This window comes from Xyrauchen texanus, chromosome 2 (assembly GCF_025860055.1).
Source record: "Xyrauchen texanus isolate HMW12.3.18 chromosome 2, RBS_HiC_50CHRs, whole genome shotgun sequence".
NCBI classification, from domain to species: domain Eukaryota; kingdom Metazoa; phylum Chordata; class Actinopteri; order Cypriniformes; family Catostomidae; genus Xyrauchen; species Xyrauchen texanus.
Window position 1 is genome coordinate 3,857,576 of NC_068277.1, and position 18,150 is coordinate 3,875,725.

Genomic DNA, 18,150 nt, shown 5'->3' on the forward strand with positions numbered 1-18,150 from the left:
AACTAACCCTAACAACTTCACTCTAACTAAACCCAACAACCTAACCCTAACAACCAAACCCTAACTAACCCTAACAACTTAACCCTAACAACCTCACCCTAACTAAACCCAACTTCCTAACCCTAAAAACCAAACCCTAACTAACCCTAACAACTTAAACCTAACAACCTCACCCGAACCAAACCTAACAACTTAACCCTAACAACCTAAATAAACCCAACAACCTAACCCTAACAACCTAACCCTAACTAAACCCAACAACCTAACCCTAACAACCAAACCCTAACTAACCCTCTCAACTTAACCCTAACAACCTCACCTTAACCAAACCTAACAAATTAACCCTAAAAACCTAACTAAACCTAACAGCTTAACCCTAACAACCTAACCCTAACTAAACCTAACAACCAAACCCTAACTAACCCTAACAACATAACCTTAACAACCTAAATAAACCCAACAACCTAACCCTAACAACCAAATCCTAACTAACCCTAAAAACTTAACCCTAACATCCTCACCTTAACTGAACCTAACAACTTAAACCTAACAACCTAACTAAACCTAACAACTTAACCCGAACAACCAAACCCTAACTAAACATAACAACTTAACCCTAACAACCTAACCCTAATAACCTAACCAGAACTAAACCTAACAACTTAACCCTAACAACCAAACCCTAAATAACCCTAACAACTTCACCCTAACTAAACCCAACAACCTAACCCTAACAACCAAACCCTAACTAACCCTAACAACTTAACCCTAACAACCTCACCCTAACTAAATCCAACAACCTAACCCTAAAAACCAAACCCTAAAAAACCCTAACAACTTAACCCTAACAACCTCACCCTAACCAAACCTAACAACTTAACCCTAACAACTTAACTAAACCTAACAACTTAACCCTAACAATCTAACTAAACCTAACATCTTAACCCTAACAACCTAACCCTAACTAAACATAACAACTTAACCCTAACAACCTAACTAAACCTAAAAACTTAACCCTAACAACCTAACCCTAACTAAACATAACAACTTAACCCTAACAACCTAACTAAACCTAAAAACTTAACCCTAACAACTTAACCTAACAACTTAACCCTAAGGACCTAACAACTTAACCCTAACAACCTAACTAAACCTAACATCTTAACCCTAACAACCTAACCAAACCCTAACAACCAAACTAAACCTAACAACTTAAGCCTAACTAAACCTAAAAATTTAACCCTAACAGCTTAACCCTAACAACCTAACCACTAAACCCTAACGTAACCTAACAACTTAACCCTAACGACGTAAAAACTTAACCCTAACGACCTAAAAACTTAACCCTAACAACCTAATATCTTAACCCTAACAACATAACCAAACCCTAACAACCAAACTAAACCTAAAAACTTAACCCTAACTAAACCTAAAAACTTAAACCTAACAACTTAACCCTAACAACCTAACTTAACCTAACATCTTAACCCTAACAACCTAACCCTAACTAAACATAACAACTTAACCTAACAACCTAACTAAACCTTATATCTTAACCCTAACAACCTAACCCTAACTAAACATAACAACCTAACCCTAACAACCAAACTAAACCTAAAAACGTAACCCTAACAACCTAACTAAACCTAAAAACGTAACCCTAACAACCTAACTTCACATAACAACTTAACCCTAACTAAACCTAAAAACTTAACCCTAATGACATAACAACCTAATAACTTAACCCTAACAACCAAACCCTAACTAACCCTAACAACTTAACCCTAACAACCTCACCTTAAACAAACCTAACAACTTAACCCTAACAATCTAACTAAACCTAAGAACTTAACCCGAACAACCAAACCCTAACTAAACATAACAACTTAACCCTAACAACCTAACCCTAAAAACCTAACTAAACCTAACAACTTAACCCTAAAAACCAAACCCTAACTAACCCTAACAACTTCACTCTAAATAAACCCAACAACCTAACCCTAACAACCAAACCCTAACTAACCCTAACAACTTAACCCTAACAACCTCACCCTAACTAAACCCAACTTCCTAACCCTAAAAACCAAACCCTAACTAACCCTAAAAACTTAACCCTAACAACCTCACCCTAACCAAACCTAACAACTTAACCCTAACAACCTAACTAAACCTAACACCTTAACCCTAACAACCTAACTAAACCTAACACCTTAACCCTAACAACCTAACATCTTAACCCTAACAACCTAACCCTAACTAAACATAACAACTTAACCCTAACAACCTAACTAAACCTAAAAACTTAACCCTAACAACTTAACCTAACAACTTAACCCTAACAACCTAACAACTTAACCCTAACGACCTAACAACTTAACCCTAACAACCTAACTAAACATAACATCTTAACCCTAACAAACTAACCAAACTCTAACAACCAAACTGAACCTAAAAACTTAACCCTAACTAAACCTAACAACTTAACCCTAACAACCTAAATAAACCCAACAACCTAACCCTAAATAAACTCAACAACCTAACCCTAACAACCAAACCCTAACTAACCCTAACAACTTAACCCTAACAACCTAATCCTAACTAACCCTAACAACTTAACCTTAACAACCTAAATAAATCTAACAACTTAACCCTAACAACCAAACCCTAACCAAACCTAACAACTTAACCCTAACAACCAAACCCTAATTAACCCTAACAACCTAATTAAACCCAACAACCTAACCCTAACAACCAAACCCTAACTAAACCCAACAACCTAACCCTAACAACCAAACCCAAACTAAACTTAACAACTTAACCCTAACAACCTCAACCTAACCAAACCTAACAACTTAACCCTAACAACCTAACTAAACCTAACATCTTATCCCTAACTAAACATAACAACTTAACACTAACAACCTAACTAAACCTAAAAACTTAACCCTAACAACTTAACCCTAACAACCTAACCACTAAACCCTAACTTAACCTAACAACTTAACCCTAACAACCTAAACACTTAACCCTAACGACCTAACAACTTAACCCTAACAACCTAACTAAACCTAACATCTTAACCCTCACAACCTAACCCTAACTAAACATAACAACTTAACCCTAACGACCTAACTTCACCTAACAACTTAACCCTAACAACCTACCTAACTCTAATTAACCCTAACTGAACTATATACGCGAGTGCAACAGTGGGTGAACGTCTTCTGCAGTTCTGAGCAACATATCAGTACAACAATTACAGTGTCAATTAATGTGAGATGAACAAACATGAAATCATCAAATTGATTTAATATGGTGCTAAATAGACAGTAAAATAAACTATTTATGATCTATATATTTGTTTATGAATTTGATTAAGCTTCTAATGGTTCCAAATAGATTTCACATTTCTACAATTTCACAAATGACCAAGAAACTCGAGTCTTGTGGTCTTGAGTTTATTACCTGTTCACCCAACAATGATAAAAACTCAGAATTGAATAACCCTCATGTTGTTCCAAACCCATGTGTCAGCCAACAACAATAACACTGTGACCTCTAGTGGTGAACTTCTGAAATAATATAAATGGACTTTACAGGAAGAATTGTTATTATTCAACACAGGTTCATCTCTGGCAACAGCACTGGGGCAACCTTTAAGGTATTGTTTTGTCAAAGAAATTGTGAAGGAAACTTTTCTTCTATTAAACTTATTAAAATGTATTTAGGACAAAAACTTGTATTTGTTTCTCCATTATAGTTTGGCATTTTCTGACAACTCTAAATAAGCATACATTACTACGAACATAATTACCAGCAAAAGTCTACAAGTGCACTAGAAACTCTTTAAACGAGAACATGTGTGGCTCTTAAAAGAGCCTTTGTGTTGGTTGAGAAACCGGATGTTCTTCTACTTGGAGCTGGTGTATTTGGTGACGGCCTTTGTGCCCTCAGACACGGCGTGTTTGGCCAGTTCACCGGGCAGCAGCAGACGCACGGCGGTCTGGATCTCTCTCGATGTGATGGTGGAGCGCTTGTTGTAGTGAGCGAGACGAGACGCTTCACCGCCGATGCGCTCGAAGATGTCGTTGACGAAAGAGTTCATGATTCCCATCGCCTTGGAAGAGATTCCGGTGTCAGGATGAACCTGTTTCAGGACTTTATACACGTAGATAGCGTAACTCTCCTTCCTGGACTTTCTGCGCTTCTTTCCTCCCTTACCGGCGGTCTTTGTGACGGCCTTCTTGGATCCCTTCTTCGGGGCGGATTTGGCTGGATCAGGCATGATGATCTGAAGAACAAACTCAGAATAATGATTCATATTCAGCTCACAGAAGTATTTATTCCCTCCTCTATGCTAATTCTGTGAGGAGATGACGCGCGTCTCTGATGGCGTATTTTCATTGGTCAAACACATTCAATGATTTCATTGGACAGTTGTAAGTTTGACAACCGGAAAGAGCCAATCAAAGACTTCCAAATGAAAGTCCCTCCTCTCACCTCATGTTTGAAAGTTTCCACCCCCCACACGATTACATTTCCTTTGTTTAGTTCTCCCGCTCATTTTTTCTTTATTTTGTAGTATTATTATGAGAAAATAAACAGTTCTTAAGAAATAATTATTAAGGATTTCAGTATTAAACCATTAAATTGAACCTTAAACTATTTTAGTTCTCCCGCGCATTTTTTTTCTAGTAAAATAATGTGTAATATAATGAAAAAGAAAAAAGTTTCTCAAAAAAAAATTATTTAGTGAATAAAGTATTCATTTACTTTCTGAAAGTACTTAACAATTCAATATATATATATAATTTAACCGCACATTTTTTTATTATTATTTGCTAAATCTAATTTTCTTTTTATATCTTTCTGTGTTTAGTGCTATTCTGGTCTATTTGTTTTTCCTCATATATGCCACACAGATATTTTTGTGCTAAAAGTAAATCTGGACTGTATTATTACTCGCCCATAGAAACTTCATCTGTAATTCTGTACGTGTTTGAAAATCACATGAAATATGATTAAACAAAACATTTAAGAATCCACTTTATTCTTGGAAAGACGATGCTGTTATTCATTATAAACTTCTGTTACAGAAAGTTCATACTGATCTCCAAAGAAACTTCAGAATGTAAAATAATTAATCTCATTAAACTATGATCGTTTTGATTCCGTGAGATTGTTCAGAGAGAAAACATGAATTATTTTTACATGAAATATTTTCTTTATTATAACTCAGAAAAGTTCTACTTGCTGTAGTCATCAACTCTTTGTGTGAGATTGTGGGTGGCTCTTAAAAGAGCCGTTGGGTTGGTCTGATTTCTCCTGAATAAAGTCGTTTATCCTCCGAATCCGTACAGAGTTCGTCCCTGTCGTTTCAGCGCGTACACAACGTCCATGGCAGTGACGGTCTTTCTCTTGGCGTGTTCAGTGTAGGTGACGGCATCACGGATAACGTTCTCCAGAAACACCTTCAACACACCGCGAGTCTCCTCGTAGATCAGACCGGAGATACGCTTGACACCGCCACGGCGAGCGAGACGACGGATTGCGGGTTTGGTGATTCCCTGGATGTTATCACGCAACACTTTGCGGTGACGCTTGGCGCCTCCTTTCCCGAGTCCTTTTCCGCCTTTACCTCTTCCAGACATGATGCCGAATAGACGAGTACAAACAGAATGTGAAGAACAGAGTTGCTGGAGAGCGTATTTAAGGATGTCTACAGGACCTAGTAGAAACATAGAAGTGAAGGAGGAGCCTAAAACACGACACAAAACTCTGAAGCAGTTTTCAGTTTATGTGACTCATTCTGATTTTTAAAACAGCTGTTAAATAACAAGCTGAAAGGGAAATCTAATAATTGTCCTTAAAGTGATAGTTCAGCCTTTAATTAATATTATATCATCACTTCCCCACCCTCATGTTCTTCCCACCCCATGAAGCTTTATGTATTCAGAGGAACCCAAAAGATATTAAGAGTGTTTGGGACTCAGTCACCATTCACTTCCATTATATGGAGGAGGGAAACATGTAGTTTAAGTAAATTATGATTGATCATTCTGACTAACGTCTTCTTAAAGGAATAATTTCCCCAAAATGAAAAGTCTTGCATCATTTACTCACCCTCATGCCAAAGATGTTTAGAAGAATATCAGCTCTGAAAAATAATGAATTTGTGTTCTGCAGAACAAAGAAAGTCATATACGTATGGGATGGTGTGAAGGCGAGTAAATGAGTGCACTTTTATTTTTTTAATGAAAAATCACTTTAATTCGATGCATGGAAGAAAGAAGTTACATGGGTTTGGAACATCATGGTGGTGAATGATGACAGTTTCCTTGATTTACAATAATTTTAATAGCGTTATTAATCATTCTGTACTTGAGTAAGTTTTGGCTACTCGACCCACCTCTGTATTTATGATTATATTCAACAAATACCCCATATTTATGTGTATGACAATTTTACAGCATGTGAGTTTCTTTGAATTTAATTTATTTCTATTCAACCTGGTCTCACAGAATTATCTACATTTTCAATAAATAATTGTGGCGTGTTGTATGTACTATAATCGCAGAAGTTTCCTGGTGAAATAACCTTAAAACAACCACCTGAATTCACTAATTACAAGTAAAATGGCTTCAGAAATTGTTTTTCAGCTCACATTTGCTTCTTATGACAGTATCGGTTAGTTTGGGAACATTTTAAGAATGGAGCTCTTAATAGTAAATGTCACTAATGCTAGAACCCTAAACCCTAACCCTAACCTAACTAAACCTAAAAACTTTACCCTAACAACCTAACAACTTAACCCTAACTAAACCTAACAACTTAACCCTAACAACCTAACCAAACCCTAACAACCAAACTAAACCTAAAAACTTAACCCTAACAACCTAACCATTAAACCCTAACTTAACCTAACAACTTAACCCTAACAATGTAAAAACTTAACCCTAACGATGTAAAAACTTAACCCTAACGACCTAACAACTTAACCAAACCCTAACAACCAAACTAAACCTAAAAACTTAACCCTAACGACCTAACAATTTAACCCTAACAACCTAACCCTAACTAAACATAACAACCTAACCCTAATATCCTAACTAAACCTAAAAACTTAACCCTAACAAACTAACTTCACATAACAACTTAACCCTAACTAAACCTAAAAACTGAACCCTAACGACCTAACTTAACTTAAGAACTTAACCTTAACAACTTAACCCTAACAACCTAACCCTAACTAAACCTAACAACTTAACCAAACAACCAAACCCTAACTAACCCTAACAACTTAACCCTAACAATCTAAATAAACCCAACAACCTAACTCTAACTAAACTCAACAACCTAACCCTAACAACCAAATGCTAACTAACCCTAACAACCTAACTAAACCTAACAATTTAACCCTAACAACCAAACCCTAACTAAACATAACAACTTAAACCTAACAACCTAACCCTAACTAAACCTAACAACTTAACCCTAACAACCAAACCCTAATTAACCCTAACAACTTAACCCTAACAACCTAACTAAACCCAACAACCTAACCCTAACAACTAAACCCTAACTAAACCCAACAACCTAACCCTAACAACCTAACCCAAACTAAACTTAACAACTTAACCCTAACAAAACCTAACAACTTAACCCTAACAACCTAACTAAACATAACATCTTAACCCTAACTAAACATGACAACTTAACACTAACAACCTAACTAAACCTAAAAACTTAACCCTAACAACTTAACCCTAACAACCTAACCACTAAACCCTAACTTAACCTAACAACTTAACCCTAACAACTTAACCCTAACAACCTAACCACTAAACCCTAACTTAACCTAACAAATTAACCCTAACAACCTAAACACTTAACCCTAACGACCTAACAACTTAACCCTAACAACCTAACTAAACCTAACATCTTAACCCTCACAACCTAACCCTAACTAAACATAACAACTTAACCCTAACGACCTAACTTCACCTAACAACTTAACCCTAACAACCTACCTAACTCTAATTAACCCTAACTGAACTATATACGCGAAGTGCAACAGTGGGTGAACGTCTTCTGCAGTTCTGAGCAACATATCAGTACAACAATTACAGTGTCAATTAATGTGAGATGAACAAACATGAAATCATCAAATTGATTTAATATGGTGCTAAATAGACAGTAAAATAAACTATTTATGATCTATATATTTGTTTATGAATTTGATTAAGCTTCTAATGGTTCCAAATAGATTTCACATTTCTACAATTTCACAAATGACCAAGAAACTCGAGTCTTGTGGTCTTGAGTTTATTACCTGTTCACCCAACAATGATAAAAACTCAGAATTGAATAACCCTCATGTTGTTCCAAACCCATGTGTCAGCCAACAACAATAATACTGTGACCTCTAGTGGTGAACTTCTGAAATAATATAAATGGACTTTACAGGAAGAATTGTTATTATTCAACACAGGTTCATCTCTGGCAACAGCACTGGGGCAACCTTTAAGGTATTGTTTTGTCAAAGAAATTGTGAAGGAAACTTTTCTTCTATTAAACTTATTAAAATGTATTTAGGACAAAAACTTGTATTTGTTTCTCCATTATAGTTTGGCATTTTCTGACAACTAAATAAGCATACATTACTACGAACATAATTACCAGCAAAAGTCTACAAGTGCACTAGAAACTCTTTAAATGAGAACATGTGTGGCTCTTAAAAGAGCCTTTGTGTTGGTTGAGAAACCGGATGTTCTTCTACTTGGAGCTGGTGTATTTGGTGACGGCCTTTGTGCCCTCAGACACGGCGTGTTTGGCCAGTTCACCGGGCAGCAGCAGACGCACGGCGGTCTGGATCTCTCTCGATGTGATGGTGGAGCGCTTGTTGTAGTGAGCGAGACGAGACGCTTCACCGCCGATGCGCTCGAAGATGTCGTTGACGAAAGAGTTCATGATTCCCATCGCCTTGGAAGAGATCCCGGTGTCAGGATGAACCTGTTTCAGGACTTTATACACGTAGATAGCGTAACTCTCCTTCCTGGACTTTCTGCGCTTCTTTCCTCCCTTACCGGCGGTCTTTGTGACGGCCTTCTTGGATCCCTTCTTCGGGGCTGATTTGGCTGGTTCAGGCATGATGGTCTGAAGAATAAACTCAGAATAATGATTCTTATTCCGCTCACAGAAGTATTTATTCCCTCCTCTATGCTAATTCTGTGAGGAGATGACGCGCGCCTCTGATGGCGTATTTTCATTGGTCAAACACATTCAATGATTTCATTGGACAGTTGTAAGATTGACGGGCCTGAAAGAGCCAATCAAAGACTTCCAAATGAAAGTCCCTCCTCTCGCCTCATGTTTGAAAGTTTCCACCCCCCACACGATTACATTTCCTTTGTTTAGTTCTGCCGCTCATTTTTCTTTATTTTGTAGTATTATTATGAGAAAATAAACAGTTCTTAAGAAATAATTATTAAGGATTTCAGTATTAAACCATTAAATTGAACCTTAAACTATTTTAGTTCTCCCGCGCATTTTTTTCTAGTAAAATAATGTGTAATATAATGAAAAAGAAAACAAAAGTTTCTCAAAAAAAAATTATTTAGTGAATAAAGTATTCATTTACTTTCTGAAAGTACTTAACAATTCAATATATATATAATTTAACCGCACATTTTTTTATTATTATTTGCTAAATCTAATTTTCTTTTTATATCTTTCTGTGTTTAGTGCTATTCTGGTCTATTTGTTTTTCCTCATATATGTCACACAGATATTTTTGTGCTAAAAGTAAATCTGGACTGTATTATTACTCGCCCATAGAAACTTCATCTGTAATTCTGTACGTGTTTGAAAATCACATGAGATATGATTAAACAAAATATTTAAGAATCCACTTTATTCTTGGAAAGACGATGCTGTTATTCATTATAAACTTCTGCTGATACAGAAAGTTCTTACAGATCTCCAAAGAAACTTCATAATGTAAAATAATTAATCTCATTAAACTATGATCGCTTTGATTCCGTGAGATTGTTCAGAGAGAAAACATGAATTATTTTTACATGAAATATTTTCTTTATTATAACTCAGAAAAGTTCTACTTGCTCATAAATTACCCGAAGTGACGATAATTCAACATCAGTAGTCATCAACTCTTTGTGTGAGATTGTGTGTGGCTCTTAAAAGAGCCGTTGGGTTGGTCTGATTTCTCCTGAATAAAGTCGTTTATCCTCCGAATCCGTACAGAGTTCGTCCCTGTCGTTTCAGCGCGTACACAACGTCCATGGCAGTGACGGTCTTTCTCTTGGCGTGTTCAGTGTAGGTGACGGCATCACGGATAACGTTCTCCAGAAACACCTTCAACACACCGCGAGTCTCCTCGTAGATCAGACCGGAGATACGCTTGACACCGCCACGGCGAGCGAGACGACGGATTGCGGGTTTGGTGATTCCCTGGATGTTATCACGCAACACTTTGCGGTGACGCTTGGCGCCTCCTTTCCCGAGTCCTTTACCGCCTTTACCTCTTCCAGACATAATGACAAATATACGAGTATAAACAGAATGTGAGAAAGAAGTGGCTGGAAAGGATATTTAATGTTGCCTACAGGACCTAGTAGAAACCAAGCACTGAAGGAGGAGCCTAAATTTCACAATTTCAGCAGAACCGATCACCAGATGCATGCCGGTTAAAAATTACTTCAAGTGAACATAAGCTAGCTAGCTTGCTAGCACAGTTAGCTCACTGATGGAAGGTGGTTAGGTGACCCAATGATAAAACATTGTGGCTTTTTATGCAGTTATTGAATATGTTTCACTACATATATAATTTATAAGTTTAATATTTATTTAGGGTTTGCTGTTAGTCTTGATGATAGTGGTGAACAAATAAATCAATTATCAACCCCATATAGGCCTAGTGTAGAAATTTCAACCTGATATAGACTATATTTTTTTCTCTCCTTAATGATGCGGACATATAAGAGAAAAGGTAAACGTGGTGCTTATACAGAGCAAGCTCTGCTTTGAAAGCTGCAGCCCATCAATTTGGAGTCCCCCCAAAGACCTTGAGGCGGCATAGGGATATAAATGTTTTGGAGCCTGGATCAAAGCCTGACAGTTCATCAGTCAGAATCACCATTTCCTTTTATATATGTTTCCTTTCATTATATCTACAGAAAGTAAAATGGGTTTTAAATGGCTTGTAAATAATGATAGGATTTTTGAGTGAGCTTCTCTTTTCATTTAGACTTTCATCCTTTTCTGCTTTGTAGTTAAAATGAAGAGAAAAAACCCAAAGGACATACTGTCCTTTAATAATACAAATAGTGGTCAGTCAAGACTGAAGAGAGAAGATGCTTATGAAAAAGAGTCATAAATACATGAAAGCTTTAGAGAAAGAAGAAGCTCCAGAAGAACAGAGATCCCATCAGCAAGGTATTTTAGTTGTGGAGGGAATCAGCAGGTCTGGAGGCAGAGAGCAGACAGACACTGGACAGTGTAGAGAGTGAGAGCACTGAACATCTGGAGCAAGAAGAGAAAAGAGATGAGGCTCCCAAGTGCGACTTTAGAGTGTGAGCAAGATGAGCCCTGAGCATCTACAAGCACTTCATCTGAACCGTCAGGTTTGTCAAGGACCTTAAATTGTCAGTCGCTATAGGCCAGTTGTCTATAGACATGTTTAGGCTGATTGAGATGAGAATACTCAGCTTTAGCTCTTTTTTGTTTTTCCAAAAACATTTGAGCTTGACTTATGGACCTATGGAATGCTAAATAATTATTCACTGTGACTCATCTTACACAGATATCTCCAAGAGTAGAGATCATCCACCTGTGCAGCCACTCTTAACAACATATCCAAAGACACTGATGGGGGACAGGAAGAGGAGCTTCAAAGCAGAATGGTACAAGATTCATCCCTGGCTTGAGTACTCCAGAATATTAGACTCTGCATATTGTCTGTCAACATTTTAGCCCTCACAACAGCCCATTGTCAGTTTTTGAGAGTGGTTTTAAAAATCGGAAGGCAACCTACAAAGACTACAAGATGGTTGCATTTAAAGACTATGAGACAGCAGTGAAAAACAACAGAACTTTGCTACTAATACTAAAAGCCAAGATTATCTAACACATTTCCAGATGACTGCCTAATTTGATTTGTTAGATTAGTCATATATATTTTTCTTATGCTGAGAAGTGGCTAGATGTGCTTCTATTAAAAATGTGTTATCACATTTGTTATACAAAATTACTTGTGAAATAAACGAACATGAAACATTCATTTGATTTTAAATTGTTTTCTTAACTTCTAGAAATAACAACTTGTAATAATCCTGAAAGCAGATTTAAATACATGTTAAAAGTGTGCCCCCTAAAAGCAGTTTCTGCAGTCTAGAAACGCCACTTCCACAAATACAGAACAATTTCTGATTAATCATTTCACAATCAGGCAAACATTTTAGTTTATAATCTTAGTTTGCACACACAGAGACTCTTTAGATGAGAACATTTGTGGCTCTTAAAAGAGCCTTTGTGTTGGTTGAGAAACCGGATGTTCTTCTACTTGGAGCTGGTGTATTTGGTGACGGCCTTTGTGCCCTCAGACACGGCGTGTTTGGCCAGTTCACCGGGCAGCAGCAGACGCACGGCGGTCTGGATCTCTCTCGATGTGATGGTGGAGCGCTTGTTGTAGTGAGCGAGACGAGACGCTTCACCGCCGATGCGCTCGAAGATGTCGTTGACGAAAGAGTTCATGATTCCCATCGCCTTGGAAGAGATCCCGGTGTCAGGATGAACCTGTTTCAGGACTTTATACACGTAGATAGCGTAACTCTCCTTCCTGGACTTTCTACGCTTCTTTCCTCCCTTACCGGCGGTCTTTGTGACGGCCTTCTTGGATCCCTTCTTCGGGGCGGATTTGGCTGGTTCAGGCATGATGATCTGAAGAACAAACTCTATATAATGATTCTTACTCCGCTCACAGAAGTATTTATTCCCTCCTCTATGCTAATTCTGTGAGGAGATGACGCGCGCCACTGATGGCGTATTTTCATTGGTCAAACACATTCAATGATTTCATTGGACAGTTGAAAGTTTGACGGACCGGAAAGAGCCAATCAAAGACTTCCAAATGAAAGTCCCTCCTCTCGCCTCATGTTTGAAAGTTTCCACACGATTACATTTCCTTCGTTTAATTCTCCCGCTCATTTTATTATTTTGTAGTATTATAATGAGAAAATAAACAGTTAAGAAATAATTGTTCATAAATGATTTTAATATTTTTCTGCGAGTACTACAGTGAATTATAAACATAAACCGCTTTTAACTATTTTAATCTATTTTACTATCTTTTATACTGTCCTGCATTTGGTATTTTTCAGATCTACTTTTATGTTTCATCTCTTTTCATACATGTATATGTTGCAAATCAAACTGGACTTTATTATCACGGACACACTTAATTACAAACAATATTATTAAGTGCGAGTTTTAAATATTGTGAAACATTGTTTGTGTCTAACAGCAAATGTAATATGAAATGATCAAACACATTTGGGTTATTCATGTTTGTTCAGAAAGAAAACAGCCTTTTATTTATCTTGAAAATTATTTCAATATATTTTGATATTTTATTTTTTGTATATTAGTATCAATATTATTAATAATAACTGATTTGCATTTGTATTGTATTACTCTATAAAGAGGTTTGTGCACAATCAGGAACAAGGAGTGAAATGAGGTCAGAGGTCAGTAAAGACCCGATGTATATACATTTAAGGATTAAACCAGTGTTTCATGATTTTTTTTATTATCATTATTTTATTAATGAGAATCATAATATAAGTAAAATAATAAAACAAATAAGTATTTATCAGATGTTTAACATGACTGTTACAGTATTTAACCTGCAATCATTTACTTCCGTGTTCAAAAGCCAGAATATGAAAAATATTTATTATATTACATATTATATAACTAAAACAGGTTTTGCTGCAGTTGTGTAAACAAGTCAAAACCATAAATTACACTTTTACTTGCAAAGTTCTACATTTAACTTCTCAGGACAATAGTTTTTAAATCAACGTTAAGTTGGGGGAAGTTGTCACGTTTTCAATATCATAATTTATGTTGACAAAATAACGGTTTGATATTATAGCACCTAAAGTTTTCATCATTGTACAGCTGCTTAACAGAGCGGAAATAATAAAATGACCACCACAGAAAATATATTTAGAAACCATCAATAATAAAAACTGGAAATTAACTCGTTCAGTGGATTGAAGTGGCTCTTAAAAGAGCCTTTGGGGTTGATGTGGATGACGTCACTGTGGATTTAAGCTCGTTCTCCACGAATGCGGCGGGCCAGCTGAATGTCTTTGGGCATGATGGTGACCCTCTTGGCATGGATGGCACACAAGTTGGTGTCCTCAAACAGACCGACCAAATAAGCCTCGCTGGACTCCTGCAGGGCCATGACAGCGGAACTCTGGAAGCGCAGATCCGTCTTGAAATCCTGAGCGATTTCTCTCACCAGACGCTGGAAAGGCAGTTTGCGAATCAGCAGCTCAGTGGACTTCTGATAACGGCGGATCTCTCGCAGAGCCACGGTACCGGGCCTGTAACGATGAGGCTTCTTGACTCCGCCGGTGGCTGGTGCGCTCTTACGGGCGGCTTTAGTAGCGAGCTGCTTCCTCGGGGCTTTTCCACCGGTGGATTTACGAGCGGTCTGTTTAGTTCTTGCCATGACTTCAACGATTCTTCTCCGTTCTTCACAGAAAATGTGACTGAATGTTCCGCTGCTGCTGCTCTTTAAAGCCTTGTGTGACCATGAGTTCAGTGGGGGGAGGGTTCCGAGGCTTGTGATTGGCTGATAGTGACGTCTATGTGTGACAGTTGACCAATGACTGTGCGGCTCGTGTGTTCAAACAAGCGGCGACAGTTTCTTCAAGATCTTTTGTTCAGTTCATCTCATCTGTATTTTAGATTATACTGTATGTTGCATGTTAAACTGATATTAAATATAAACGTGATATTCCGTGTGTGCACATGTATAATTATTCCACACCTAATTATTCATTCATGCTATCTGTATTTTGATGTCGATGTTTTTAATTAGACTTGATTCTTTGTATAACGTTACAGAACACATTTTAACCTAAAAGGTTTCTTTTATAATAATCTGAGATTAAATATATTATTTGTGTGCATACGTTTAATACGTACCAAGTTATTATTCATGTTTCATCTGAATTTTGAAGTAGATACTGTTTTTATTATTTGTTTCCCCAGGCACGAATGATACTTGATTCTTTGTGTAGCTTTATAAACAGTCAACACTGCAATTATAAAGTTGAGATATGAATAATACAATTGAATCTTCACCTCACACTTTGTATTTTTTAAAGTCTATTTTTGTTTACTGTATATCACAATATTCATTGAAGTAAATCATCACTCTCTTATAGTTAAATTGGGCGGCTCTTAAAAGAGCCTTTGTGTTTCAGTGAATCAGACTTTAGTCCGTTTACTTCTTGGCGGGTTTCTCGGTCTTCTTGGGCAGCAGCACAGCCTGGATGTTGGGCAGCACACCACCCTGAGCGATGGTCACTCCACCCAAGAGTTTGTTCAACTCCTCGTCGTTCCGCACTGCCAGCTGCAGGTGACGGGGAATGATACGAGTCTTCTTGTTGTCCCGAGCGGCGTTTCCAGCCAACTCCAGGATTTCAGCGGTGAGATACTCGAGCACAGCGGCCAGATAAACAGGAGCACCGGCACCAACGCGCTGTGCGTAGTTTCCTTTGCGGAGCAGCCTGTGAACACGACCGACGGGGAACTGCAGTCCTGCCCTGGAGGAACGAGTTTTAGCCTTTGCTCGCGCTTTCCCGCCGGTTTTACCTCTGCCACTCATTATCAATATATTGTCAAAAAACGTTAAGTTATAAAATGAAACAATGATTTGTTGTGGTCCCGATTACAGTACTTATAAGAGTGTGTCAGACGCCTATTGGCTAGATTCTGAAAAACATTTTAACCAATCACTGCTCTTCACTCCAAACTCCAAACCACGCCCCCTCTCTCTGATGATGAATGTTCAAGAGTGAGATTCAACTCTGAAGTATTTGTAACACTTGTCAAAAATGTTGAATTAGTTAACATTGATTAACAACATTAATATATTTTTTAATCAAGTTGTACATTAAAGCACTGACATGAACTAACTCTGAACAACAATATTTGTATTAGCTGAACAATAACAAAAAAAATATGTAAAAAAATGTAAAACAAAATAAATAATAATAATATATATATATATATATATGTTGTATATATATATATATATATATATATATATATATATATATATATATATATATAAATAACTGGGGGCCAAAGGTTTGGAATAATTTACAGATTTTGCTCTTATGGAAAGGAATTGGTACTTTTATTCACCAAAGTGGCATTCAACTGATCACAATGTTTAGTCAGGACATTAATAACCTGAACAATTACGATTACAATTTGAAAAAAAATTCAGAATGTCTTAAACTACTTCAAACAGTTCTCATCAAAAAATCCTCCACGTGCAGTAATGACAGCTTTGCAGATCCTTGGCATTCTAGCTGTCAGTTTGTCCAGAGTCTCCGGTGACCTTTCACCCCACACTTCCTGTAGCACCTGCCATAGATGTGTCTGTCTTGTCGGGCACTTCTCACACACCTTACAGTCTAGCTGATCCCACAAATGCTCAATGGGGTTAAAATCCATAAAACTCTTTTCCAATTATCTGTTGTCCAATGTCTGTGTTTCTTTGCCCACTCGAACCTTTTCTTTAAGTGTCTTTTTCTTTGCAATAAGGCCTGCACCCCTGAACATTGTACATGAAACTGGTGTTTCGTAGACCAGTTTGAGTCTACGAAACGTAGTTTGAGGAATAGACATGTGAGGCGTCTATTCCTCAAACTAGAGACTCTGATGTACTTATCCTCTTGTTTAGTTGCACATCTGGTCTTCCACATCTCTTTCTGTCCTTGTTAGAGACAGTTGTGCTATGTCTTTGAAGACTGTAGTTACACCTATGTATGAAATCTGCAGTTTCAAGCATTGTGTAGCCTTCATTCCTTAAAACAATGATTGACTGACACATTTCTAGAGAAAGCAGTTTCTCTTTTGCCATTTTTTACCTAATATTGATCTTAAGACACCCAAGTATATTGCATACTGTGGTAACACAAAAACAAAGAAATGTTCAGCTTAATTTAATGAACCAAATATCTTTCAGCTGTTTGATATAATTGCAAGTGATTTTCTAGTTCCAATTTATCAATTTAGCATAATTACTCAGGTGTAGGAGTGATGGCTGCTGTCTATATTTGATCAAAAATGTATTTTTTCAAATAATGATGGTGCTGTTTTTTACATCAGTAATGTCCTGACTATACATTGTGATCACTTGAATGCCACACTGTTAGACATTTCTGTAATTGTTACAGTTATTTACTACATATCACCCAGTATTACACTGCAAATACTCTTTACAGTAAATAACAGTAATTCCAATTGCATCATGGGAATTTTCTGTGACTTCAAACACCATTAACAGCGATTTACTGTAATTTTTGAATTTGAGGTATATTACTGTATTTACCGTAACTGATTTTAGCTCCAAAAAACTTTTTTTCCTTCACTCATTTTTGACAGGCAAGGTACAGAATCAGATTAGGAACCACAGCAGCGCCTCAGGTTGTGTAGGAGAGGGAGCTTAGCAGTACTGTTCTGGAGAACACTTGTGTGATACACCTATAAAAGAGCTTTCTACGAAGATTGTTCTATTATAAGCAAGCAAGGTAAAATAATAAATAAAAAAAATTGCGTGTTCTGAAAGTTCCTGATGTTGTCTGATTTGTGCACCTGAATTTAAACTAGGATAACATTTGCACGTTAATATTAGCTGTAAAAAAATAAATAAATGCTTGAACTACGCTAGTGTTGTTTTTATAAAAAGGCTTAACCGAATTAAAATTTATATTTTTTATGTAATATGTTTAATATATGGAAAAGGGAGTGATAGCTGTATAAGCAACAGAGAAATGTGGAGAACGTGTTCAAATCTTAACTAGTGTTACGAGGGTAGAT

General features: G+C 37.0%; 5 protein-coding genes across 5 annotated transcripts; all 5 read right to left on the reverse strand.

Annotated features, from left to right (window-relative positions):
• Nucleotides 1-3,836: 3,836 nt before the first annotated feature.
• On the reverse strand, nucleotides 3,837-4,285 carry LOC127617732 (histone H2B-like). The gene has a single exon (XM_052089817.1). It carries the CDS (start codon nucleotides 4,283-4,285, stop codon nucleotides 3,911-3,913), a length of 375 nt encoding a protein of 124 aa, XP_051945777.1. The 3' UTR covers nucleotides 3,837-3,910.
• A 764-nt stretch (nucleotides 4,286-5,049) lies between these two features.
• On the reverse strand, nucleotides 5,050-5,662 carry LOC127617900 (histone H4). Its single transcript, XM_052090056.1, has one exon. It carries the CDS (start codon nucleotides 5,649-5,651, stop codon nucleotides 5,340-5,342), a length of 312 nt encoding a protein of 103 aa, XP_051946016.1. The 5' UTR covers nucleotides 5,652-5,662; the 3' UTR covers nucleotides 5,050-5,339.
• Nucleotides 5,663-8,354: 2,692 nt separating this feature from the next.
• Nucleotides 8,355-9,165, reverse strand: LOC127617673 (histone H2B-like). Its single transcript, XM_052089701.1, has one exon. It carries the CDS (start codon nucleotides 9,148-9,150, stop codon nucleotides 8,776-8,778), a length of 375 nt encoding a protein of 124 aa, XP_051945661.1. The 5' UTR covers nucleotides 9,151-9,165; the 3' UTR covers nucleotides 8,355-8,775.
• A 3,230-nt stretch (nucleotides 9,166-12,395) lies between these two features.
• Nucleotides 12,396-12,954, reverse strand: LOC127617682 (histone H2B-like). The gene has a single exon (XM_052089729.1). It carries the CDS (start codon nucleotides 12,949-12,951, stop codon nucleotides 12,577-12,579), a length of 375 nt encoding a protein of 124 aa, XP_051945689.1. The 5' UTR covers nucleotides 12,952-12,954; the 3' UTR covers nucleotides 12,396-12,576.
• A 2,549-nt stretch (nucleotides 12,955-15,503) lies between these two features.
• Nucleotides 15,504-15,925, reverse strand: LOC127617621 (histone H2A-like). Its single transcript, XM_052089616.1, has one exon. The coding sequence runs from the start codon at nucleotides 15,923-15,925 to the stop codon at nucleotides 15,542-15,544; it is 384 nt and encodes a 127-aa protein (XP_051945576.1). The 3' UTR covers nucleotides 15,504-15,541.
• Between the last annotated feature and the right edge of the window lie 2,225 nt (nucleotides 15,926-18,150).